Source organism: Callithrix jacchus, chromosome 5 (assembly GCF_049354715.1).
Source record: "Callithrix jacchus isolate 240 chromosome 5, calJac240_pri, whole genome shotgun sequence".
Lineage (NCBI taxonomy): Eukaryota > Metazoa > Chordata > Mammalia > Primates > Cebidae > Callithrix > Callithrix jacchus.
This window is the reverse complement of record NC_133506.1, coordinates 28,187,733-28,214,880: the sequence shown is the minus strand read 5'-3', so window position 1 is coordinate 28,214,880 and position 27,148 is coordinate 28,187,733. Positions and strand designations below refer to the sequence as shown.

At 40.8% G+C, this 27,148-nt stretch overlaps 1 protein-coding gene across 13 annotated transcripts in view; it reads right to left on the bottom strand.

The window, feature by feature from the left end:
- Positions 1-27,148, bottom strand: part of KIZ (kizuna centrosomal protein) — a 111,555-nt gene that overhangs the window by 60,860 nt on the left and 23,547 nt on the right. For 12 of the 13 annotated variants that reach the window (XM_078371505.1, XM_035298467.3, XM_078371506.1 and 9 more), the window contains 2 exons: positions 13,385-14,033; positions 12,723-13,038 (listed from right to left, as the gene is read on the bottom strand). In XM_078371505.1, coding sequence (XP_078227631.1) covers positions 12,723-13,038; positions 13,385-14,033 — 965 coding nt within the window. Of the gene's footprint in view, positions 1-12,722; positions 13,039-13,384; positions 14,034-16,206; positions 16,314-27,148 lie in introns of all 13 variants that reach the window. The other variant, XM_078371510.1, reaches the window with a different exon arrangement.

The window sequence follows — 27,148 nt, the reverse complement described above, 5'->3', positions numbered from 1 at the left end:
CCTCCCAAAGTTTTGGGATTATAGGCGTGAGCAAGCCACCATGCCTGGCCTCCTAGAGACTTCTTAACTAAGGTCTGAGACATGTGGTTCATTCAGTTGTACAACAGTTTCCTGCTACTATACAGAATCCCTATTGATGTGGTGGCAAGGTATGGGGGAGGGGAAGCCTTTATGGTCTGTGGATTAAGTCTCAGTCTTCTAGTGACCTGTGCCCTGACCTGAGCTGTGACCTTTACAAGTGCTTCTCAGTTCCTATCTAAGCCCTGCCTTTGCTCCTTGTCACTCATGTTCTTCTGACTGAGGCTAGAAGCCCATATGGTGAGGTGACTGGCAAAGGATGGGGAACTGGGTTCATTCACGTTGGCCAATGGAGACTCCTTTTAACACCTCCTACAGACACCAGGTAACAGTGACTGCGATTATGATCATTGCCCATTTTGCTGAGGATCACGTCTCAGGACTACTCCCTTCTCAGAAACCTGGTTTGGACCTTTGAAAATTTAAACCAAAATAAGCATAATGAAAGTCTTAGATTTTTCAGATCAAACTAGATGAGCTAACGGGAAAAGCACAGGCAAGACAAGAATGAAGTGACAGGTAGAAAACAAAGGGAATCCTCTGATAGCCACACCTACCGGCACTGGGTTGTTTTGCCAGAAGTATAATGCATAGCCTTACTTTGGGAACAAAGGCCAGAATCTGTGTGGTGGCAAGAAAAGGCTCAGGGGCCACCTGTGTTGAGGGGCAAAGGTCACGTTCAAGAAAAACAAGCAACTGTGCTGATGAAAACAGACAGCTGAGAACAGACATTCGAAGGCAGCAGCACATCTGCAGGAAAGCTGGATTTCTAAATATGCTTCCAGCTCCTCATAAAGCGAATTTAGGGTCAATTCTAAAAGAACACAGTACAAAGCTATTATTACAGGCACATGACTTTCAGCAACAAATTTTTCTCAGATGCAATAACTTCTTTCCTACATTTAACTTTGAAGAGGGGCTAAATTAAAATCACTGGATGGGATTCAATCTATGCCATCACATTTTTATGACCTTGAGAAACCAAGGCTTTCATGTGACTTAGTTTAAAAGGCAGCATTACATTCTGTTTTCAGTCACACTCCAGGGGGAGAGGGAACAAAGAAACTTTGCAAGTGCTCTGCTCAAGCTTGAAGAAAGGCACATAGCACTTCATCGGCCTATTTGAGGCTGGAAAGCACAAAAATCAATATGGATGGAGCAAAAGGTCAAATTGCCGCCGCTTAATTTCTTTTCTTTTTTCTTTTTCTAACTAAAGAATCTAATTTGCTTCTTGAGCTTCCTGTTTAAGCTTATAAAATATTATCCTTGATGACACTCCTACTATCTAGGTAGCAAAGATTTACTGGGAGACAGCATAGGGTACCCGTTAAGAACACGAACTCCAGACACAGAGGGCCAGTTTGGCGCACACACAGCTGTTTTATGACTTTCCATATATCACATAACTCCCTGTGCCTCAGTTTCTTCATCTGTAAAATGATGATGATAATAGGATTAAATTATTATAAATAAAGGTGTTAAAACAGTGCCTGGCATGGAGTCAGTAATATTGAAGGATATACCACCATTATGGTTGTGATTTAGGTGGTGGAAAACGGAAAATAAGAGCATGCATTCTGGCATTAGACTGTTAGTTTAGACCCTAGCTGCACCTCTGTGACTTGGGCAAGTTATTTAAGCTTTCTAAACCTCATCTGAAACACTCTACTTGGCACCTGCAGCACAAAGACCCCTCTTGGTTCTCCTCATTCTTCCCTGCGGCATCTTCTCATTCCTTCTGATCTTCCCGACCCTGAATGTGGAGTCATGCCCTGGGCCGCTTTCCTATTTATATTTACTCTCTAGTGTTGTTCTTAGGGCCCATGGCTTTAAAATGCATTTATACCCTGATGATTTACAAATTTATTTCTCTAGCATCTCAAATGTAACATACCCAGAAACTTCTTTGTTTTCTTTCCCTCAAGTCTGTGCATCCTACTTGTTCCGTATCTCAATAAATAACTCGATGGTTACTCTCCTGGTCACTCTGCCCCCAAACCTTGGAGTCATCCTTCTGCTCCCTTTTCATAACCCATGCCCAATCCATAAAGAATCCAGCTGGTTCTTTTATACAAAAATATATCCAGAATCTGACCACTTCTCACCACCCCACTGCTGCCACCACAGTCCAAAGCAACAGCACCTCTCTACAGGATCTCTGCAATATTCTCCTTTCCCCCAGTTTATTTTCCATAAGTGGCCAAAGTGATTCTTCATTCCACTTGAGGTTCAATCCAAAGTCCTTCCTTCAGCCTACTGACCCTTCATGATGTGGCACACTTATGCTCTCTGACTGCAGCCTCTCCCTTCTCCCCATCACCTGTCCAAATTCAGGTGCACCAGCCACTTTACTGTTCCAGGAAACAGTATGCTCCCACTGTATGGCCTCTGTACTGTGGTTCCCTGTGCCCAGTTTGCTCTTTCTCAAGACATATCCCATCCTGCTCTCCTCTCTCCCCTAGAGAAGAGAGGAAGCCCAAACTAAGAAACAAACACATAGGCTGAGCACAGTGGCTCACACCTGTAATCCCCACTCTTTGGGAGGCCAAGGCGGGCAGATCACGAGGTCAGGATTCAAGACCAGTCTGTGCAACAGAGTGAAACCCCACCTCTACTAAAAATACAAAAAAATTCGCCGGGTGTGGTGGTGTGCGCCTGTAATCCAAGCTACTCAGGAGGCTGAGGCAGGAAAATTGCTTGAACCCAGGAGGCAGAGGTTGCTGTGAGCTGAGATCGCACCAGAATAGATCAGGTTAAGTGGATAGAGAAGGCATAGGCACAACTGAATGTGGCTTACCAACTCTCTCACTTCAGGTCCTACTCAACTACCATCTTCCCACAGAGACCTTTCTCCACCATCTTATATCCTATATTAAAATGCACCCATTCCTTCTCTATCTACTTAATCTGCTTATTCTTCATCATAATACTTTTTTTTTTGAGACAGGGTCTCACTTTGTCATGCAGGCTGGAGTGCAGTGGCACGATCTTGGCTCACTGCAATCTGAACCTCCTGGGTTTAAGTGATCTTCCTGCCTCAGTCTCCCCAAATAGCTCAAGCGTGCACCACCACACCTGGCTAATTTTTTTGCATCTTTTGTGGAGACGAGGTTTCACCATGTTGCCCAGGCTGGTCTCGAACTCCTGAGCGCAAGCAATCCATCTGCCTCAGCTTCTTAAAATGCTGGGATCATACGTTAGTCACCGCGCCTGGCCTTTTGTCATAATACTTTTCATACAGATTGTTCACTGGTTTATAATTCCTTCCTCTCCTCCACAGGCACGATCATAAATACCATAAGAGCAAGAACAATGCCCAGCACAGAGCAGGTGCTCCAGATGTAATGTTAAAAGAATGTAGCCCTTTTCACATTTTCTATAGACTCACAACAAACTACCTCAAAACTTAGTAGCTTAAAACAACAACCAAGTCATTATATCGCACGCTTTTGTGGAAATCAGGCAGGGAGTGGCTGGATGATTCTTCTGTTTCACATATTATTAAGAATATTTAGCCTGTGGATGGACTTGTCTGGAGAGTCCAAGAAGGCTTTGCCAACATGCCTGGCACCTTGGTGGGGATGACTGGAAGGATAAGGCTCAGCAAGGACTATGGACTGGGGCACCTACACATAATTTCGTAGCAGCCCTGGAATGATCAGACTTCCAGTATGGTGGCTCATGGTTCCCGCAGTAAGAGTTCCAGCGAATAGGGTAAAAATTGCAAGGCCTTTTAAATATAACTCAACCTCAAAAGTCATATATCAACAGGCATGGTGTGGTGGCTCACACCTGTAATCCCAGCACTTTGGGAGGCCAAGGCAGGTGGGTCACCGGTGGTCAGGAGTTCGAGATGAGCCTGGCCAACATGGTGAAACCCCATCTCTAGTAAAAATACAAAATTAGCTGGGCATGGTGTTATGCACCTGTAATCCCAGCTACTCGGGAGGCTGAGGCAGAAGAATTGCTTGAACCCAGGAGGCAGAACTTGCAGTGAGCCGAGCCGCACTACTGCACTCCAGCCTGGGCAACAGAGCAAGACTCCGTTTCAAAAAAAAAAAAACCAAAAAGAAGTCACATAGCAACAATTTTACCATGTTCCATTCTGTCGAAACAGTCATAAGCTCACCCAGATTCAAAGGAAGTGGACGGAGACCCATCTTTTGACAAGAGGATACAGAAGAATTCACATTCTGTTTTAAACTGCTATAACCTCACAACTAACAGATGAGAACTTTTGGCACAGCAGGTGTCCAGGAAATTTTGGTTGAATCAAAATGGAATTATAGAATGGTATTTTCAATTATGGTACTCTAATTGGAAGGGAGAGTAGTTTGATTATTTAATATAAGGGCTTAGAAAGAATAATTAATTTAGATGGTCTATAAACTTTGAAAACAAAAGTAAACATCAAACTCAATACAGAATGCCTGTGGTGGGCACCAGCAGACTAGACATAGTTAAGGTAAGAATCAGTGAGTCTGAAGATACATCAATACAAACCTCCCAACCCGAAGTGGAAAGAAAAAAATTAAAAACTGGAACAGAATATCCAAGAACTGTGAAACAATTTCAAAGGGTGCAAATATATGCAATGGGAATACCAGAAGGGGAAGAAAGAAAAAGGAGTAGAAGAAATATTTGAAGTAATAATGGCTGAGAAATTCCCAAAATCAACGACATATCCCAAATTACAGAACCAAGGAGCTCAGAGAACACCAAGCAGGATAAATACCCAAAAATCAATACCTAGGAATATCATTAACATCCTTAATGTGTATGTGCTTAACAAAGGAGCATCAAAATACTTAGGCAAAAATTAGCAGAGCTGTAAAGAGAAATAGGTAACTCAGTCTCTACTACAGCTGGAGAGCTGCACACACTTCTGTCAGTAACTGACAGATCCAGCGGGCAGGCAGACAGTAAGGATATGGTTGAACTGAATAGTACCATTAATCAACTAGATCTAATTGATATTTATAGGCTATTTCATCCAATAACAGCAAAATACACATTCTTCTTAAACCCACCTGGAACATTCACCAAGACAGGACACATTTTGGGCCATAAAACACACCCCAACGAATTTAAAAGAGTAGTCCTAAGAAGTATGCTTTCAGACCAAACAAAATACCATAGACTGGGTGGCTTAACAATCAAATTGTATCTCATAGCCCTCGAGGCTGGCAGTCCAAAGTCAAGGGGCCGGCCAGCTCAGTTCCTGCTGAGGCCTGCAGATGGCAGCCTTCTTGCTGTACTCTCACACGATGGAAGAAAGAGATCTGGTGTCTCTCTTCTTACAAGAGCACAAGCACCTTCTTATAAGGGATCTCACCTGTGTGACCTCATTTAACTTTTATAACCTGAATTTGGGGGGTTGGGGAGAGACACAAACATTCAGTCCGTAACACCAAAGAAGCTAGGAAAAAAGACAAAAGAAATATCAGAAGATACAAATACCAGCAATGATCGTCATTACTAATCCCAAGGCTATTAAAAGGATAATAAAGGAGTACTATGAGCAACTCTATGTCCAAATTTTGATAACTTAGATAAAATGGACCAACTCCTTGAAGGACACAATCTACCAAAACTCACACAAAGAGAAACATAATCTGAATAGGTTATGATATTAGATTTCTCTAATACCTATTAGAGAAATTTAATCAATATTTAACCTTCCAAAACCAGACCTAAATTCAGCAGTGATTGCTATCAAACATTTAAGAAAGAAATTATACCAATTCTTTATACTGTCTTCCAGAACAATAGGAACAGAGGGAATAATTCCCACTCATTCCATAAAGTGAGCATTATTCTGACACCAAAACCAGATAAAGATATCACAACAAAGGAAAACGACTGAACAATCCCTCATAAACATAGAGGCAAAAATCCATAACAAAACATGAGCAAATTGAATCTAACACCATATAAGAAAATTACATACTGTGACCAAGTGGGATTTATCCCAGGTATACAAGGCTGATTCAACATATGAAATCAGTAAGTATAATCCTTTATATCAACAAGCTAAAGAAGAAAAACCATATGATCATATCATTAAGTGAAAAAAAGGCACCTGACAAAAGCCAACATCCATTCATGATAAAACTCTCGGCAAACTAGAAATAGAGGGGAAGAGGGGAACTTCCTCAACTTGATAAAGAAAATCTACAAAAAGCTACATACAGCTAACATCACATTTAATGGTGAGGAGCAAGATGCTTTCCCTATAAAATCAAGAACAAGGTAAGGCTGTCCCTTCTGATCACACCCAGTCAATACAATTAGTCCAAGCTAAGGCAATAAGAAAAGAAAATAAAAAACATACAGATTGGGAATGAATAAACCTTTGTTTGCAGGCAACATGTTTTTATATGCAGAAAATACCAAACTGACCAAAAATCTCTTGGCGCCAATAAGCAATTACAGCAAAGTTGCAGGATATAAGGTCAATTGCTTTCACATATGCCAGCAATAAACAACTGGAACTTAAAATCAGAAGCACAGTATCTTTTATTTACTACATTAGCACCAAAAAACCTTAAGGATAAATCAACAATATATGTGTCAGAGTCACATCAACAAAATGACAGAACTCTGATGAAAGAAGTCAAAAAATATAAATAAATGGAGAGATGTTCCATATTCACACACAACAAGGTTCAATATTTTTAAGATGTCAGTTCTTTCCTAACTTGATTTCTGGACTCAATACAATCAAAATCAAAATTTCAGTAACTGTTTTGATATTAAAAAAAACTAGTTCTACAGTTTATATGTAAAGGCAAAAGACCCAGAGGAGACAACACTGTACTGAATGAAAGTCAGAGGACTGGCAATATATATGACATCCAGGCCGAAAATAAAGTTGCGATAATCAGGAGGGTGTGGTACTAGTGAAAGAATAGACAAGCAGACCGATGGAACAGGATGGTGAGCTCCAAAATAGATGTACACAAATATAGACAACTAATCTTTTACAAAGAACCAAGAAAATTCAATAGAAAAAAGACAGTTTTTAAGAAATGGTGCTTGAAAAATGGACATACACATGCAAAATATATATATATATTTTTTTGAATCTAGACAATGACTTTATATCTTGCACAAAAATTAAGTCAAAATGAATCATAAATCTACATGTAAAATGTAAAACTAAAAAATCTCTAGATAATTGTATAGGAGAAAATCTAGGTGACCTTGGGTTTGGTGATAAGTCTTTAGATACAACACCCAAAGTGCAATCCATTAAAATATATTTATTAAAATTTAAGCCAGGTGTGGTAATACAAGCTCATGCCTGTAATCCCAGCACTTTGGAAAGCCAAGGCAGGCAGATTGCTTGACCCCAGGAGCTCAAGACCAGCCTGGGCAACATGGCGAAACCACATCTCTATAAAAAATTTATAAAAAATTAGCCAGGTATGGTGGCATGCATCTGTGGTCCCAGCTACTCAGGAGGCTGAGGTGGCAGGATCACCTGAGCTTGGGGAGGTTGAGGATGCAATGGGCCATGATCTTACCACTGCACTCCAGCCTGGGCAACAGAGTGTGACCCTGTCTCAAACAAACAAACAAAATACATTTTTAAAAATAAAATTTAAAACTTCTGCTCTGTAAAAGTCACTTTTCAAAGGAAAAGACAAGCCATAGACTGGGAGACAATATCTGCAAGACACACTATCCCCCTGATAAAGGACTGGTATCCAAAATACAGAAAGAGCTATTAAAACTCAACAGTAAGAAAATAATTGAATTAAAAATGGGTGAGAGATCTGAACAGCCATCTCATTAAAGAAGATATACAGATGGCAAATAAGCATACGAAAAGATGTTCCACATCACATGTCATTAGGGAACTACAAATTAAAACATTCACATACCACTAAACACCTTTTAGAATGGCTAAAATTTTAAAAACTGACAATACCAAATGCTGACAAGACAGAGCAACAAGAACTCTCCTTCATTGCTAGTGATAATGCAAAATGGCACAGCAGTTTTTTACAAAGCTGAACACAGACTTACCTATTTAGCACAGGAAAGAATAAGATCCTATCATTTACAACAACATAGATGGAACTGGAGGTCATTATGTTAAGTGATACAAGCCAGGCATGGAAAGACAAACTTTGCATGTTCTCATTTATTTGGGAGAGCTAAAATTTAAAACGTTTGAACTCACGGAGACAGAGTAGAAAGAAAGATAGTTACCAGAGGCTGGGAAGGGTAGTAGGGTTTGGGGTGAGGGGAGTTGGGGAAGGTTAATGAGTATAAAAAGATAAGTTAGAAAGAATGAATAAGATCTAGTATTTGACAGCACAACAGGATGACTATAGTGAATAATAATTGTACATTTAAAAATAACTGAAAGAGTATAACTGGATTGTTTGTAACACAAAGGATAAAGGCTTCAGGGGATGGATACCCCATTTACCATGTGTATCAAAATATTTCACGTAGGCCGGGCGCAGTGGCTCAAGCCTGTAATCCCAGCACTTTGGCAGGCCGAGGCAGGTGGATCACGAGGTCAGCAGATCGAGACCATCTTGGTCAACATGGTGAAACCCCGTCTCTACTAAAATTACAAAAAATTAGCTGGGCACGGTGGTGCGTGCCTGTAATCCCAGCTGCTTGGGAGGCTGAGGCAGGAGAATTGCCTGAACCCAGGAGGCGGAGATTGCGGTGAGCCGAGATCGCGCCATTGCACTCCAGCCTGGGTAACCAGAGCGAAACTCCGTCTCAAAAAAAAAAAAAAAATTTCATGTACCCCATAAATATATAGATACCTACTATGTACCCACGAAAATAAAAAATAAAAAAATAAACAACACCAAACCAAAAATAGACTTACATATCATCTAGCAATGACACTCCTTGGTATTTACTCAAATGAGTTAAAAACTTAGGTTCGCACAAAAACCTGCAGCGATATTTATGGCAGCTTTATTCATAATTAGCAAAACCTAGAAGCCACCAAGATATTCCTCAGTGAATGGATAAACTGTGGTACACCCAGACAATGGAGTATTACTAAGCGCTAAAAATAAATAAGGTATGAAGCCATAAAAAGACTTGGAAGAACCTTAAATATACATGACTAAGTGAAAAAAGCAAATCTGGTAAGACTACTTGTTACATAATTCCTACTACTCAACATTCTAGAAAAGACAAGACACTAAAAAGATCAGTGCTTGCCAGGGGTTCAAGTGGAGTTAAAGGAAGAGGGGTGAGTAGATGGAGCACAGGTGATTTTCAAGCAGATAAACTATTTTTTAATGATACTGTAAAGGTGGATACATATCATTATGCATTGATACATAAAACAAAGCAGGCTGGGTGCATGGCTCATGCCTGTAATTCCAGCACTTTGGAGGTGGGAAAATCTCCTGAGGTTAGGAGTTCGAGACCAGCCTGGCCAACATGGTGAAACCCCATCTCTATTAAAAATACAAAATTAGTTGGATGTGCTGGCACACGTCTGTCATCCCAGCTATTCAGGAGGCTGAGGCACAAGAATGCTTGAACCGGGTGGCGGAGGTTGCAGTAAGCCAAGATCATGCCATTGCACTCCAGCCTGGGTGACAAGAGCAAAAACTCCATCTCAAAAAAAAAAAAAAAAAGTGAAACAAAAAACCCACTAGCACGAGAAACTGCTTGCTGGTTAATGTGGATAGGCACATCCACTTTTAAAGTCCCTATTAGTCTATAATGTTCTACCACTGCCTACCACAGTGTGAAAACGCTCTTGCTCAGATGGTGAGGATACAAGGTGAGGGGAAGCACAGGTTACCTTGGCTGCTGGATCACGCACTCAGATACCTTGTTACCATGTGTTCCCACAACGAACCCTGAACGTGTCCAATTTAGCTTGTTTCCAGTCATTATGGGTAGACACTTCAATCCATACAATCCTAGCTTCCAATTCTTCAAATGAGTTTATTAATTTTCTTACTGCTGTATCACAAAGTACCATAAATGTATTATTTAATTGTTCCCATGAGACAGGAGTCTGGATCTGGGTGAGTGGGGTCATCTGCTCAAGGCCTCACCAGGCTGAAATTAAGGTGTCTGCTGGAAATGCAATCTCATCTAAGGCTCAGGGACCTCTTCCAAGCTCACTGGTTGTCCACAGAATCAATTTCCTTGGGGTTGCAAAACTTGAGGCCCTCAGCCCCTAGAGGCTGCAGGCAATTTCCTGTCATGTGATCTTTCCCACAGGATGACAGTTTGCTTCTTCAGGCAAACAGGAGAGTATCTTAGCTGTTTTAAATCTCTCTGGCTTCAGGCTGGATGCAGTGGATCATACCTCTAATCCCAGCACTTTGGGAGGCCAAGAGGGGTAGATCACTTGAGGTCAGGAGTTTAAGACCAGCCTGGCCAACATGGTAAAACCAGGTCTCTACCCAAAATACAAAAATTGGCCAGGCATGGTGGTGGGCATCTGTAATCCTAGCTATTTGGGAGGTTAAGGAGGGGAATAGCTTGAACCCAGAAGGCAAAGGTTGCAGTGAGCTTAGACCATGCCACTGACTTCAGTAAAGGCCCAGTCTCTAAAAAGTCTCATCTGATTAGATAGGTCCACTTGGGATAATTTTTATTTGACTAGCTCAAAGCCAACTGATTTGGGACCTTCATTATATCTGCAGTAGCCTTCATCTTTGTCATGCGACATAGCTTCATCACGGGAGTAAAATCCATCAAACTCCCAATCCTGCCCACTCTCCAGGCACAGGGATTACACTACACAGGGCACGTACAGCAGGGAATGGGAATCTTGGGGCCATCTACTCCTCTGCCTACCACACAGATAATTAATCTTAATAAACTAATGCTGTCAGGCTAATCCTCCTAAATCAAGCCTCATCACACTGTCCTTCTGCTAAAGTAACCTTGAACGGCTCTACAAAGCATAGAAAGTGAACCCTCAATTCATCAACCTAATATCCCAGGCCTTTCTTAAGCTCAACCCAGGTGGCATTTTGAACCTTAACTCCAAAAGGCCCTCCTTGCCCACAGGGTCCTTTGCTCTGCCTCCTCATGCCCTCTGTGTTCTCTGCTCTGCATTCCTTCTCGTGTTTTCCTCCAAACTCTATTTGTTTTTTCCCTTCTCCTCCTCATCCTTCAAAGCCTATACAGCCTTCAAGGAGCTGCACAGATTCTACATTCTGGATCATATGCTTCTATATGCCCTTCTCGTCCCATTTATGCATTTTTGCTAATTAATTCATTCAAGTGATTTTTCTCCAGGCCCCCAACAGATCCTAAAGTAAACTGAAATTCTAAACTGTTGGGGTTATAGTGTTAGCTCCATAAATATGATGCTATGGTCTCAGACTAATAACCCTCAGAGCAAAGGCAAAGAGCTTCAGCTAAACAATAAATTAAGAAAATGTGGGGCCTCAAATGCAGTGGTGATGTCAGCAAGTTAACTAGCATCATTCAAAACCACCTTCAACCTACTCCTAGAGAGTATTTTTACCTAGAAAATCAGTAGTCTCAAATTTGATCATGTAGACACAGAAACCACCACTGCTGACTGACATTTTCATTCTGGGAACATTTTATTAAGAGAAATATTCACAATTCCCCATATGCCCATAGTTTCCATTAACTATTGGGAAACAATATGACAAAACTCCAAGGAACTTGACTTTATGCCTCCAAGATCATTAAAAAAAAGTCATTCAAATGGAGACAGAATGAACATTCTTGACTCTTAGAGAAATGTTAAGTAGGAATTCCATACACATACTCAATTTTTTTCACCTCAGAAAAAGACTGAGTCCTGGGTAGGTATACTATGGTATACTATGCATTACCTACCAAAGCACTAACTTGTCCATGATGATGTAACATGTCCTGCCTGCACCTCTTTGATGACGGAAGTATTATTATTAGAAAAATCCATTTGGCTTGCCTCCCCCATAAATCAAATTTCCCAAAGACAGGAACCATATCGGTTCTTTCATCCATAGTGCAAGAACTCTGATCAGTAGCACAAAAGCATGTATGAGCTTTTATCAGTCAGATATTATAAGTTCTCAAAATGTATAAAGCTGATGTTCCCATTTAACATTAGAGATTCCAATGTTTCCTATTTATATTCAAAAAAGGAATGCTTGTAATACATACAGCTAGAAGAACTTATTAACTCATATTTAATCAGATGACAAAATCGATACTATGGCGACGAATGTAAGCATTAAGCAAATTAATTAGGTCTAAAGTTCTCAGGCTCTGACGTTGCATTCCTAGTAAGTTTAACTGTCACCTTCTGTGGTACCGAAACTTCAACACAGATTTATTTTCTGAAAGGCTGGAGAGTAGGGGGTTGGGGAATGAATGACTTATAAGTTAAACAGGGATTATGTGTATATAAGCTGTCAATCACCATGATTCAATGATATGCAAACTTTTTAAGCTATTTTGGTAAAGAAAGAAAGAAGGAAGGGAGGAAGGAAAGAAAGAAGGACAGAAAGAAAGAAAATTAGTTCTTACCTAAAAGACTAGTTATGAGACTGAAGGAATTTACACACTCATGGCTGAGAGCTCAACAATACATCCCCAGTGGAATGGTCTCTAAACATGTCTACAATTAAAAACAGAACAGTAGGAAAAATAATTGAATGGCTTACTCTCTTATTGGTGCATTAGTGGAGGATTCCTTTTCTGAATCAGGAGAGCTCAGGGTTTGCAAAATACAATTACTTTTTTCAGTAGATAGGGCATCTCTTTCTTGCTCAGAGTGGATTAATTTTAAGGCCTCTATTCCATCTTCTCCCTCCACCTTGCCATCCGGATTTGGCTGTGGTTCTGGGCTCTTTAAAATCAGATCATCTTCACTTACAGAAACGGTGAGGTCACTGCTGGTGCTCCAACTTTCCTCCTCCTCCTCTTCCTGCATTTTTCTGAAGGGCTTTTGTGACTCTGGGTCCCCATGAGCAAGATGATCTGCAAGTGGGGACATGAATTGATTACCAATCTCTGACTTTAGGGGGAAGCAAGGTGAAACACAGCAGAATTACTCACTGGTCAAAAACACGGAGGAGCAGCCTGCAATTCACTACAGAACTTAGAAGCTTAAACATATGTTCAAATGCTTTTTAAAAAATCAGCAAATTCACTTGCATTCAAGAGTTCATTAGAATGGAATTTGTTGGCAAAGACACTATTTTATGACATAGAGATATAATTAGAGAGTATATTTTGTCCTTATATAAGATCACTGCCACCCAGAAAAAGTAAAAATCACCACCGCCCAGAAAAATCAGCAAACAAACTCAGCCTCTTGGCCCACCTGAAACACCTTCCCAAGCAGAATGCTTCTCCTGAGACCACTTATTTTCAGATCCACGGTATTCTGAAACTGATATCGGAGAGACTGGTGGGCTGGCTCTTTTTTCCTCAACTTCAATATGTTCCCGTGTCAGTATTTCTCCCTCTGATCCCCCTGATCTGCTGGAACTGTCACACTTTAAATCAGTGGTTCTGTTCTCTGGACTTAATCTTTCCTGTAATGGGGAATTGAGTTCAGCAGACTTTTTGCCTTCAGATAAATTACTCTTGCCATGATGTGTGTTACTTCCTATCTCCAAGCAATGAGTTTGTTCCTCCTCAGACAACACACTGGCTGTGACTGGCGTTTTCTCCCCAATCTGAAGAGATGCCTTTCCATGTATGTTGTCAGACTTATTTAAGCACTGTGTGTCACTACTCGTTTGTACTACACAGCTGTCTGTCACATTACTGCTCTGGGCTGTCTGTCGGTGTGAATGTAGGTCAGGAATTGAAAAGTTCTTTGTGGGTTGGGGACATTTGTGCTCTGTACTGAAATCTCCCATGCTTGAGACGGCTGACATTTGGCGGCCCATAAAGATTGCTGCTGGTTGATAGAATCCTCTCGACGCAGCTATTCCTGAGTTAATAATTCCCTCCTGCACTGCAACCTGCAGCAACAAAAGAGATGTGAGTTAAACACAGTGTGTATGAACAACAAAATTATGTATCTGGGTTGTTTTTTTCTTCAGAAATAAAAGGAGGTCAGACAAAGCATGAATATTGAAATCAGCACCTATCATGTTTTATAAAACTCATGGCTTTCTACATAATGAATGAGAAAAAAGCAGCAAAATCCATATGATTTAATTTTAATAACAATGATAGTTCATAAAACAACTATAGTAAAGATAGCAAGCCAGGTGCAGTGGCTCACACCTGTAATCCCAGCACTTTGAGAGGCCAAGGCCGGCAGATCACCTGAGGTCAGGAGTTCGAGACCAGCCTGGCTGCCATGGTGAAACCCTGTCTCTACCAAAAATAACAAAACTCAGCGGGGCATGGTGGTAGGTGTCTGTGGTCCCAGCTACTCAGGAGGCTGAGGCAGGAGAATCACTTGAACCCAGGAGGCAGAGGTTGCTGTGGTGAGCTGAGATCATGGCACTGCGCTCCAGCCTGGGCGACACTGTGAGACTCCATCTCAAAAATAAAGTACAGAACATATGTTTTTGAAAAAAGAAATACCTGCTTTGAAAAGACATCATTAGGAAAGTGAAAATATAATCTACACAATGGGAGAAAATAAATTATGTATCTGATAAGGGTCTAGTATCTGAAATACACAAAGAAGTCATATAACTAAATAATAAAAAGACAAACAGCCCTTAAAAGTAGGGAAAAGATTTGGATAGCCATTTCTCCAAAGAAGATATATTAATGGCCAACAAACACACAAAATGATGCTTAATATCATTACTCATTAGGGAAACATAATTCAAAAGCACAATAAGGCATCACTTTACCCACTATGATGGCTATCTTGGTCTGTTCAGGCTGCTATAACAAAATACCATGGACTGGACAGTGCATAAATAACAGACATTTGTTTCTGATAGCCCTGGATGCTGAGAAGTCCAAGATCAACATAGGAGCCAGCAGACTCTGGGTCTGGGAAGGGCCTACTTTCCCTTAGACAGCATCTTTCTGCTGTGTGCTTGCAGGGTGGAAGGGGTACACAAATTTCCCTGGGCCTCCTTCATAAGGAAACTAATCCCACTCATGAAGGCTCTGCCCCTCGCCCTAAGAACTTCCCAAAGTCCTCATCCTCAAAAACCATCACCTTGGGGATTAGAATTTCAATCTCTGAATTTTGCAGGGGCACAGAAGTATTCAGTCCACAGCAACGGTTATACTTTATCCTAAGAATGACGGGTGCTTTAGTTTAAGATCTTCAAGATGGAGAGTACTCCTCCAATAACCAGGAGAAATATGACATGGAAATAAAGACATGATCACTTACAGGTTCTGGGAGTACACAGCATGCCTGCAGGCCAAACACACAAAGGTCAGGAGTACAAGTAGAGAGAGAGAAAAGGGACCCATATCCTCACATGGTAGAAGTGGGGTTTGTGGGGAAGGACACAGGAGCCAATGTCTTATTTGGGTCCCAGGTGTTTCCAAACAGATTTCCCACAGGCAGCATGGACAGTTTTTTGTGTTTTTGAGATGCAGTTTCACTCTTGTTGCCTAGGCTGGAGTGCAGTGGCGTGGTCTCAGCTCACTGCAACCTCTACCTCCTGGGTTCAAGCGATTCTCCTGCCTCAGCCTCCTGGGTAGATGGGATTACAGGCATGCACCACAATGACTGGCTAATTTTGTATTTTTAGTAGAGATGGGGTTTCTCTATGTTAGTTAGGCTGGTCTCGAACTTCTGACCTCAGGTCATCCACCCGCCTTGGCCTCCCAAAGTGCTGGGATTACAGGTGTGAGCCACCGTGTCCGGCCGGGGAGTTTAAACTGGTGAGTTTCAAGCAAGCAGGCATGAGTTCTGGGAGGTTACCCAGTAAGTGAGACGTGGCCACTGTGGCATATCGGTGTGGTCTATGGGGGATGCGAAGGTCAGAAGGACCTGTCAAGCAGGCTGCATCCAGCTGTCCCATAGGGAAGTGGTCACCAGAGAGTAGCTATGTAAGGCAGGTATCTGGATTGGCCACACCGAGGAACTGGGGAGGAGGGTGGAACTGCAAACTGTGTCAGGGGTGACTGAGTCTTGCTTCTGATATGAGACGGTTCAACTTAGATTTAAAATGGATGCCGAGGCAACATAAGATTATAAGAACTCACTACAACAGGCAATAACACGTGTTGTCCAGGATGTGGAGAAATTAGAATCATACACTGCTGATGGGAATATAAAATGGTGCAGCCACTTTAGAAAAGTTTGGCAGCTCCTGAAAAAGTCAAACAGAGTAACCATCTGATCAGTAATTCCATATCTAGGCAAAGGTATGGAGAATGTAACATATGACTATACAAAAATTGGTACGAGGATATGCATAGCAATGTTATTTATGATAGCCAAGAATGGAAATAACTCCAATGGCCGTCATTAGATGACTAGATAAAATGTAATACATTCACACGAGCGAATAATTTCCAGCTATGAAATGAATTACTGATACCTGCTACATCAGCGATGAACTTTGAAAATATCATGATAAATGAGAAGCCAGTCACAAAAGACCAATTACTCTAAGATTTCATTTACAGAAAATGTTCAGAATAGCCAAATTTTTAGACGCAAGAAGTAGTTAACTGTTTGCCCCAGGCTGGGGACTGAATGGAAGGGGTGGGTGATGGGGAGTAGAAGGAATCGGAGCAGGTAAAGAGTGATTGCTCACAGGTGTGGGGTTTCTTTTTCAGGAATGAAAGTATGCTCACCTTGATTGTGATTATTACGGCTACACAATTCTGAATACAATAAATTATAAAGCTGTCACCAAAAAAAATGAACAAATAAATACAAAATTCTCAGAAAAGAAATTAAGTTATGCAGCTAATCTGAGATTACAAAAAGTTCCCAGCACGGAGGCTGGGGTAGGAGGAAGGGGTAGGAGGCTGGGGTAGGAGGATGGCTTGAGCCCAGGAGTTCGAGACTAGCAAGACTCCATCTCTACAAAATAAAAAATTGAAGAAAATTTTTTTTTAATGAAAGGATATTCAGGCACCTGCAATCCCAGCTACTCAGGGGCACTGATACAGGAAAATCACTTGAACCTGGGAGGCAGAGGTTGCAGTGAGCCGAGATCACACCACTGCACTCCAGCCTGGGTGACAAGAGCAAAACTACATTTCAAAAATAAATAAATATTAGCTGGGCATGGTGGCACACACATGTGGTGCCAGCTACTTGGAGACTGAGACAGGAGAACTGCTCGAGCCCGGAAGTCAAAGCTGCAGTGAGCTATGATGGCACCACTGCACTCCAGCTTGGGCTACAGACTAAGACCCTGTCTCAAACAAACAAACAAAAAAGATTAGAAAAAGTACATCCCTCCCATCTCTCCCCATAGAGGGAGGAGGGACAGGAAGATCCAGCTGGATAAAAAAGTACAGAGGAAAAAAGAAGTTCTACCTCCATGATCCTTTATTCCTCTAGCTGTTCTCCCCAGAGAAAGCAACTCTAGTTTCCTGCAGAAAGGACACACTGGTAGGTATGTGCGTAGAGAGTGACATACTTTGCATTATGTAACTATAGTTTTTATTATATTCAATTTTAACAGCTGCATATTAGCCTATTCAATAGACGTACCATAATTTATGTAAACAGTCTGCTACTGAAGGACACTGGTTTGTTTCCCACCATCTTCCACTCCAAATCATGCTGCAGTGATTACCCCTGAGTGTATGTCTCTCTGCACACAGGCGAGTGCATCAGTAGGATACTTTTCCAGAACTGAAATTGCTGGGTCAAGCCTGCCTTATAGAATAGTGTCATTTCACCATCCAAAGAAGCCATTATGTCATTTTAAAGAATTTTCCATTGTTCCATGTGGTTTAAATAGCAAAATGATATTAATCAATATTCTAACTCATCAATGAATAGTATTTGTAATACATGTGTCTTCCATTTTAGTAATAAAAAAGTTGATATATATTATACTGGTATAATAACAAAGACGAATTTTAAAACAGGCCTGTCACAAATCAGGAGGTATAAAAAGGTGGCCCTTAATGACATATAAAAACAAGTCTCTGGACGATGCAGGTCCCAAAAAAGGCAACGTGTAATCTAACAGCTACTTTCATTTTTTTCTGCAAATAGATGGCTCTGAGGGTGGAGACTTCAGCAGGTTGGTGGGGGGGTGGGGGGGCAGGTCTCAGAGTGGCTGTGCAATAGCAGTCATTTGGTGGAGACATGAGGCAAATCACTCTCAGGCCTGTAAGTCTGAGAAGCCTTTAATTCTTCATTTTCAAGACCAGTTTACAAGTGTTAACACACCAACACCAGAGCAATGACTAACCCAGCACAGAGAGGACACAGGAGGCCTAAGCAGCTTACTCTTTTGATATGCTAAAGGCCAAGGCAAAGCATAAAAGAAGGCACATTTCAGATATGAGAAAGCCACCTGAGGAGGGCCAAAGGAAGTGCCCCTGAGTCACTCCTTTCAACTAGTCATTCTCAAACATTTCTGACCCACTAAGAGAGGCAAAACTTAACAACGAATCCAGAGCCAAGGACTAGAGAGAAATAACAATCAGATTGGTAATCTGTGCAGTCAGGAAAAGTAGTGGGGAACCATGATGCAGCATACAGTAAATGCTTCAGAACTACAGAACGTGAAAATAAGGACCCAATTCAAGAGACAACACTGTTAGCAGAGGTTCACTTCCCAAAAAGAGGAGCATTTACCAGTCTCTGTGACAGCGAGTAGTTATTAACTGTTTTGCAATTGCCAAACTTCTTGGAATACTGAACTCTGGGTCCTCAACAAACTCTACTAATATACTAATTAATAAGTACATGGAATGTTAGTGGCCTGTAACAAGTCAGGAGTTATAAAAAGGTGGCCCTTAATGACGTGTAAAAATAAAAGTCTGTGGAAGATGCAGGGCCCAAAAAAGGCAACGTGTATTTTAGGATCTGCTTCAATTCAACAGGAAGGTCACCTTCATCTTCCTGCTGTATTTCTGGTGGTTGCCAGATTTATTTTTAGGGAGCAATAACTTATTTTGATATAATTTAAAAAAATTGTTTTTTAAAACAGAGAGATGAGGCCTATGTTGCTCAGGGTGGAATCGAACTCCTGGGCTCAAGTGAACTTCCTGCCTCAGCCTCCCAGGTAGCTGGGACTAAGGTGTGCACCAACATGCATGGCTTTATTTTGATAGAATTTTATACTTACAGGAACATTACAAAAATCGTACAAAATATTTCCCTAATAGTGTTTAGCCAGATTTACCAATTGTTTACATTTTATCTCATTTATCATTTTCTCTCCTTCTACATATATGAGTTTGTGTTTATATGTGTGTATACCTAAATATAAGCATACTATTTTTTTCTGAATCATTTGAGGGTAAGTTAGGACACCCTGCCTATCTACCACTAAGCAATTCAGTGAGCATTTCCAAAGGCACAGGGACATTCTTGTTCTTGAACAAAGTTCATGATCAAAATCAGAATATTTAACATTGATATAATCTTGTTTTCTATTCCACAGCCCATAATCCAATTTTGTCAACTGGCCCAATAATAAGCCAGTAACAAGCTCACTTGTTGTTATTCCATGTCTGATACACTATACATTATTGTTTGTGTCATACTTTTATACAACTGGCAGCACAGTAGGCTCGTTGACACCAGCACCACCACAAACAGGTCAGGAATGCACTGCACTGCAGTGTGAAGTCATTAGGCAGCAGGAGGTTTTTCAGCTCCATTATAATCCTATGTCTAAGACGGACAACAATGTGGTACCGTTCTATACACAGTATACTAAATTTTTAAAAATTAAAATCGTAAAATCCTGGATTGGGTCCTGGAACAACAAAAAAAGAAGACATTAGTGGAAAAACTGGCAATATCTGAATGAAGTCTGGAGTTGAGTTAATAGCAATGCACCTGTGTTGGTTTCCTAGATTTGACAAGTGTGGCATGGTAATGTAAGATGGTAACAATGGTGAAAACTAGGTGAAGGATCCGAGGGAACACTCTGTACTATCTCTGCAACTTTTCTGCAAATCTAAAATTACTGTAAAATAAAGATGATTTTTAAAAATTATAACTCCCCAGTACCGAGGAAAGTCAGGTGAAATAGAAGCTCTAAAACTACTGGTAGCTTAATGAATGGGCGGAATCCTCTTAGGAAAGAATCTGGCAGCAAGAGTCCTAACCATGCTGTTGTCTTTGATTCAGTAATTCTACACGAAAGTCCATCATAATAAGGAAATAAACCTAATAGAAAAAAAACAGCTATGTGGACAAATACGTTCACTTACAGCATTATTTAAAATCATAAAAAGTTGGAAAAGATCATGAAAAATGAGACAAAGACTATGTCATAACAAAGATACTTAGATATGATAAACTTTAAAAAATGATATACTCAGCATGCTTCTACCTATATAAATTCTAAACACAGGAAAAAAAATTTACCAAAATGTGCTTATATAGAATTATGTCAAGAATATTAACATTGCTATTCTCTTTTCTTTTTTCTGGTTTAATAAATTCAACTTGATTTAAACTTTTTAAAACCATTTTACTGAAACATAATTCACACACCATAAAATTTATCCTTTTAAAAGCATATAAATCAGTGGATTTTCAGTATGTTCACAGAGTTGTGTGACCATCGCCACAATCAATTTTAGAACATTTTTTCATCACTCCAACAAGCAGCCCCATACCTTTTAGCAGTAACTCCCCGTCCTCCCCAGTCAGTCCCCAGCCCTAGGCAACCACTAATCTACTTTCTCTTTGTAAAAATCCACTTATTTTGAAAATTGTATTAGTATGTAAGTGGAATCATATAATGGGGGTTGTCTTTTTTGATCGGTTTCCTTCACTCCGCACAATGTTTTCCAGCTTTAGCCATTCTGTGGCGTTTATCAGTATTTTTTGTGTGGCCGAATAACATTCTGTTTCATGGATATAGTGTATTTTGTTTATCCCTTCATCAGATGAGGGTATGTGAACTGTGTCCACTTTTTGGGTACTATGAATAATGCTGCTATACTTTTGTTCACTTTTTGTGTCCAGTCTTGTACATAGCAACCTGTGACTGAAATTGTTGCCTCATATGGTAACGATATGTTTCAGGAACTGCCAAACTGTTTTCCAAAGTGTTTGTACCATTTCACGTTCCCACCAGCAATTACATACACTTTTATAACAAAAAAATGAGAAACTTAAAAAATTAATTGTGCTCACTCTAAGTCAATGCTACATTTGAACTAACTCAACACTTGCAAAGTAAAATAATGGCTCGTGTAAAATGCAAGCTGGGCTTCTGTAGACTGGCAGGTTTCCCATTTGCTGAGATCAGGCTCTAAGACAGGTGTCTCTTTTCTTTTTTAAAAGTCTGTCATTTTATTAGCTTAGCAACAGGAAAGAGAGTGCTCTTTAATCTAAAATTCTGAACATTATTATGTGTCTTCTCGAAGCAGTTTCTGAGCCAGGGAAGCTGAAAAGAGAATGCCATGTTTCACATTATTGTTGACATAGGAATAATATTAAGAATTCAGAAGTTTTTGAGAGACAGTTGTTACTGCCAAAAGCAGCGGCATGTGTCAGTACTTAAGGACCTGACATAATGACCAACGCTTCCACAGCTTCCTGTCACTTTCTGTAGTTGAGTGCTAGAGATAAATCTATGATCCAAGACTTTAGTTCAGTTCTTCTCTTCTTGTCACAGTTATTCATCTGCAGTCTTAAAAATGTTGGGAGTTGGGGGAAGCAATAGCAAAGCAAATGAGCATGGCTGAAAATATTTATTAGTGAACAGAAGGTAACTTTTAAGTTAGAAATTCATCTTTACTGGGGAAAAGAAGAGGAGTGAACATAAGATACCAACAAGTTTAGAATTCTAATAATGTCTTAATCATTATGAACTACAGTATTTAAAGGCAGACCTTAACCATTAATATACTTTGAAAAAAATGTTATGCTTCATGGTGTGCAAATGCTAAGGAAATCTTATTTTTTCCTCTTATCATTATTTTCACAGACAAGGGAATGAAAAACAGCAAGTTAAATGCAGAATGGAAATGAAGCTGTTAGGCCAAATTTCCAGCTTTTTACATGGCACAATTATTGTTTTTAATTTCTATGTAAGTTCTTAAGTCATATTGAGAGATTTTTAAAAAATCCATTAACAGTAATTTACATGCAATAATCCTAAAGAAATTATTTTGCTTTACCACCTCTCATGCACTGAATTACGTCCAATTCATACGTTGAAGCCCCAATCCCCAGTGTGGCTCTATTTGGAGATAAGGCCTTAAAGGAGGTAATTAAGGTTAAATTAGGTCATAATGGTGGGCCTTTAATCCAGTAGAATTGGTATCCTTATAAGAAGAGGAAGACACACCAGCGATCTCTCTGTTAATGTACACAGAGAAAAGAGCAAATGAAGACACAGTGAGAAGGGCCCTTCTATGACTCAAGGAGAAAGGCCTCACAGAAAGCAACCCTGCTGGCACCTTGATCTCGGACTTCCAGCCTCCAGAACTTCAAGAAATACATTTCTGTTGTTTAAAACACCCAGTGTGTGGTATGTTGTTATGTCAGCCCTAGCAAACTAATACAGCATGCCACTGTGATTTTTAAGTCTTCTTACATATTGCCACCATGATAAAATTATAGTCCCCACCAAAATCTCACAACTTAGACCACAAAGAGATAGCTCTGGCGATGAAATTCGACAGTTACTGGAACTATCTAAATTTTTAGATGTGTCTGTTAAATTAGGCTTATCAAAGTAAGGCCACCCTAGTGGAGAACAAAAATGGTGATGATGGTGTTGACGGTGGCACCAAAAGCAGTGAACATTTATCAAGCACACACAAGGTGATAAGCAGGAGCTAAGAGATTTATATTATCAAAACAACCATTATTATTAGCCCTACTCTTATGGGACGTAGCCAGGTTGAGGAACTTGTCCACATACACAGAGCCAGGATTCAAACCCAGTCACCAGGACTACAATGCAGATCTCTTATGCTACAATATCCAAAATGGAGTCAGTCAAACTCAAACTGCATTACTTAATCAGGCTTTTTAAAACAAACAAACAAACAAACAAATATAAAAATTGCTAATAATGAATCTGAAGCCTGTGCCTAATTTCTAACTTCAAATAATTCAAAATCTGATCTCGCTAAAATAGACCCTGAATAGAACTTATATATGATAAATAAAACCTAGCCTGTGTGCAGCAAATGGAAGAGTAAGAGAAAAGCAAGTGTGAGCTTTCAAGAGAAATTCAGCATTCCAAAATAATGCCAGTAGGTCACTTTCACAAAATAAACACATACACCCCAGAACCACTCTTTCTCTCAACATCTGTAGGCCTATCCAACTGTGTTGGTCAAAGAAATACAAAGTTAAGTTACGGTTTTCAAGTAACACTTCCTAAGAGGCTTAACAAGTACCTAAAAATGTCAAGGTAACAGCCCTTTTTTTATAATACAATTCATATTCCCTTTATATGCTCCACCATCCCCAAATAGGGTAACTTGGACTAGAACTCTCTTAAGAGATCCCCATTCACAAACGAAACATGCAGAACTACATCAGAGGGATAGAAAGGCACCTCCACTTTCTATAATTCTGAGGGATTTGAGTAAGGACATAAGCAATCCACACTCTCACACAATTAAAAGTACAGTCTCAACCACAAGCAGGTTCCTTCATCCTAAAATGAACCAACCACCTGCTCATCCTTTCTTCATATGTTTAATTTTAAAAATTGTATTAAAATTATTAAATTATAGAAATGAGACACAAAGCAAAGATATGTAAAGAACAAGTTACTTATTTTCCCCACCTCATTGCCTCCCTCTCCCCTCCATGAGTTAACTGAAGCAAACCAGTTAGGATGCCTATTCACATCTTCCTTCAAACCCATGACAACAAATTCCATACTGGTAAGGTTTGGCTACTTGCACAAAGTGAGGGCGTGATGTAAGCAACCCCTTGCAAGCTGCTTTTCTCTCTTAAACATATTTCTTGGACACTGCCCAGATCAAGAGAGATGCACTGGATTCTGGGCACCACATGCAGAACACTTGACCATGAGGATGCACCCTCTCCCTAGCTCAGCTTCTCCTCTGCAGCTGCTCATTCAGGCTGCTTCCACGGTTTTGCTACTACAGACAATGCTGCAACAGACAGACTATATTTTTGCTGTTTTGAACTAAATATTTTCTTTCTAGGGGACATACTGCTGAAAGTGGGACTGCCAGGACAGAACATGTGTATGTATGTATTGTGATCATTATTGCCAGATTCTTTTCCAAGAAAGTTCTAGGCACTAACTTTTTTTTTCAGACTGCATGAAGTATATCTTTTTCTAATAATACAGTATTTCATGGACTATGAATATATGAATTTGTAAAGTCTTCTAAAGAACAAGAAATCAATACTTGTTCTCCTGTGGAACTTCTATAAACCCTTTTCTACTATCAAAAGGAAAAAAGAAACAGTGTTTCCCCACACAATTTATCTTCGTCTTGTTATACTGACTTATGTTTCTTTTCCCCTTCTCATCCTCTTTTTTCTCCTCCCTCTCACTCCACTACACCATAGGCACCTGTCTCTGTGAATACAATTTTCTCACTTGTTAGAGCCTTTGTCACATGATAGACTTGTGCAGAGAAGAGCAAAGGAAGATAGCTGGCTAGCCAAATGTCACCACAAAAGGTAAGTTTTAAAAATACTGTTTTCCTTTCATTCTTGACTATAAGAGAGTAGCTAATCCCTTTTTAAAAAGGCCCTCTCCCACCAAGTTAATCCTTTCTTCCACTAACTGTAAAGTAGGCTGATGTTTATTAAAACTTCAGACCAGTCTGTGTGACTGAGAAATTAAGTTACTTAATTTCTTTGAGTTCCCATTTCCTAATCTGTAAAATGGGCATTAAAATAGTTCTTATTCTATAAGGCTGCTGTAACCAATGTGTATTTGTATATGCCTACATATACAAAGTCCTGAGTACAGTACCTGGAAGACTAATGGGGGAGCTGTCCATCAAAGCCACACTCCCCACTTAGTTCCTTGGAAGGCACCCCTAAAAGCAGGAGTGGAGAGTCCCAATGTCATCTGCCCTTGAACACCACATGAAGTGGGGAGCACCTGTCCCTCAGAGAGCAGCTCTCTCCTCTTTCTCCTTTCAGATCAGCAAGCCATCATCACTCACCAGGCGCAGGGTGCTGTGGGGAGGTGCGGCAGGCAAGAAGGAGCTGGGCCCTGCCACATAAAAGCTTACTGTCTAGTAAGCTGGGAAAGAGTATGTTTTACCCACTCCTAAAAAAGAGGTCTGCAGATGTTAGGGACAGGACTTGAAATACAATTTGGGTTAATTTCTAATTGTTTTCTGAATATAAACACATATAAATAAGAGATCAATTAATATAAAAAGGGCCAGCTGAACAAAGACAGACTAGTTTTTGACTTGTCATGGCTCTGTGTAAATCAAGTACAGCCCCAATTTTGGGGATGGCAGAGCTGAAGGCCACATTCCCTGTGAAGGCAACTACTCAGAGCCCCCCTCTAGGGAGATTTTTGTATTGTTTATAGTTGAGCAAGGAGACGGCGGGTGAAGGCAGCACTGTGGGCTAGTAAGGATAAGAAGTCAGGCTTATATAGAGAACTCTAAGGAGTAACCTCTACCTCCTCCACCTACTGTTCTTTCCCACAGCAGGTGAGGGCAGGCTCATATCCCTGCGCCTTCACCATTCCAGTACCTGCCCGGCGTCCTCCTGTAAGCACCTGTGCCTCTTGGCCCAAGCGCTTCTCTTAGCTGCTGTGTAGCCTCCACCCACTGTTCTTTCCCACAGCAGGTGAGGGTAGGCTCATATCCCTGCGCCTTCACCATTCCAGTACCTGCCCGGCGTCCTCCTGTAAGCACCTGTGCCTCTTGGCCCAAGCGCTTCTCTTAGCTGCTGTGTAGCACCAGAAGAGGAGTCAGGCACGGCACTTGGGCAGTGGGAGACCTGGAGGGGAAACACCTCCCTTTCCTACTCCTCAAATGGGATATCCCTGATGCATGCCCTACACAGTCATCCAAGTTTCCCAATGGGACTAAGCACCAGGTGCTCTGAGTGGTAACCCACTCAATCGCACACTCCTACAGCCTGCTTTCCTTTCCCCATGCCACCTTCCTCCCTCTTCTATCTGTGCTTCCTGGGACTGCCTCCCAAATAAACTACTGACACTCAAATACTTGTGTTAGGATCCTTCCCGGGGGATTCCAACCTAACTCACTTGCTCTTTCAATAGGGACACTTCACTATAGTCTTAGGATTCCTTTCTCCTTGCTGCGATATTTATTTCAATCAGGTTTCCCCCACACAAGGTATCTGGTTCCTCTACTCCTTGGAGCTGAGCCAGGCCCTACTGTGGCGGCCTTGGACTTATGAATGGTACTCAGATCCTGGGAATAGCAGTCTATCTCATCTGGAATATAAGAACCCTTTCCACCATCTCAGACTGAGGTGTCATCTTCTCTGTCTTGTGCCTCTCCTGCAGTGGTACTGGTCCTGGGAACACCTTGGACACCTCTCCTGACATGCTCATTTCTGTGGCAAAAGCCACGGCACAGCTCATCCCTGCACACCACGCACACAGCCATCTCCTGTGGCTGTGCAGGCTTTCTCCCTTCAAGTTCTTCTTTAGTCGAGCTGTAAGGCATTTCTCCTGCCCAACAAAGCCAACAGAAACGGATGCTTCTTTTATTGCAAACATGGGCAGTTTAGGGGGTGGGTCCTCTGCTTGCCACCGCTCACCTGATTCAGTTTCAAATACTACAGCACCAAGGAAGATCATTTCCCACCTTAAGGCAAGGTAAAAATGTAGTACTTAAAGTTGATTTTATTTCACCAGGAATTTCTCCAACATTTGAAGAGCTACCCCTACTACCTTAGAGGGCAGTGTTGCAAGGTGGTTAATAGCATGGACACTGAAGTCCGATGGCCTGGGTCTGAATTGTGGCTCTGCCTGGCTGTGTAGTTTTTGGCAAGTTAACTAACTTTTCTGAGCCTTACTATAAAATAGGAGCAACG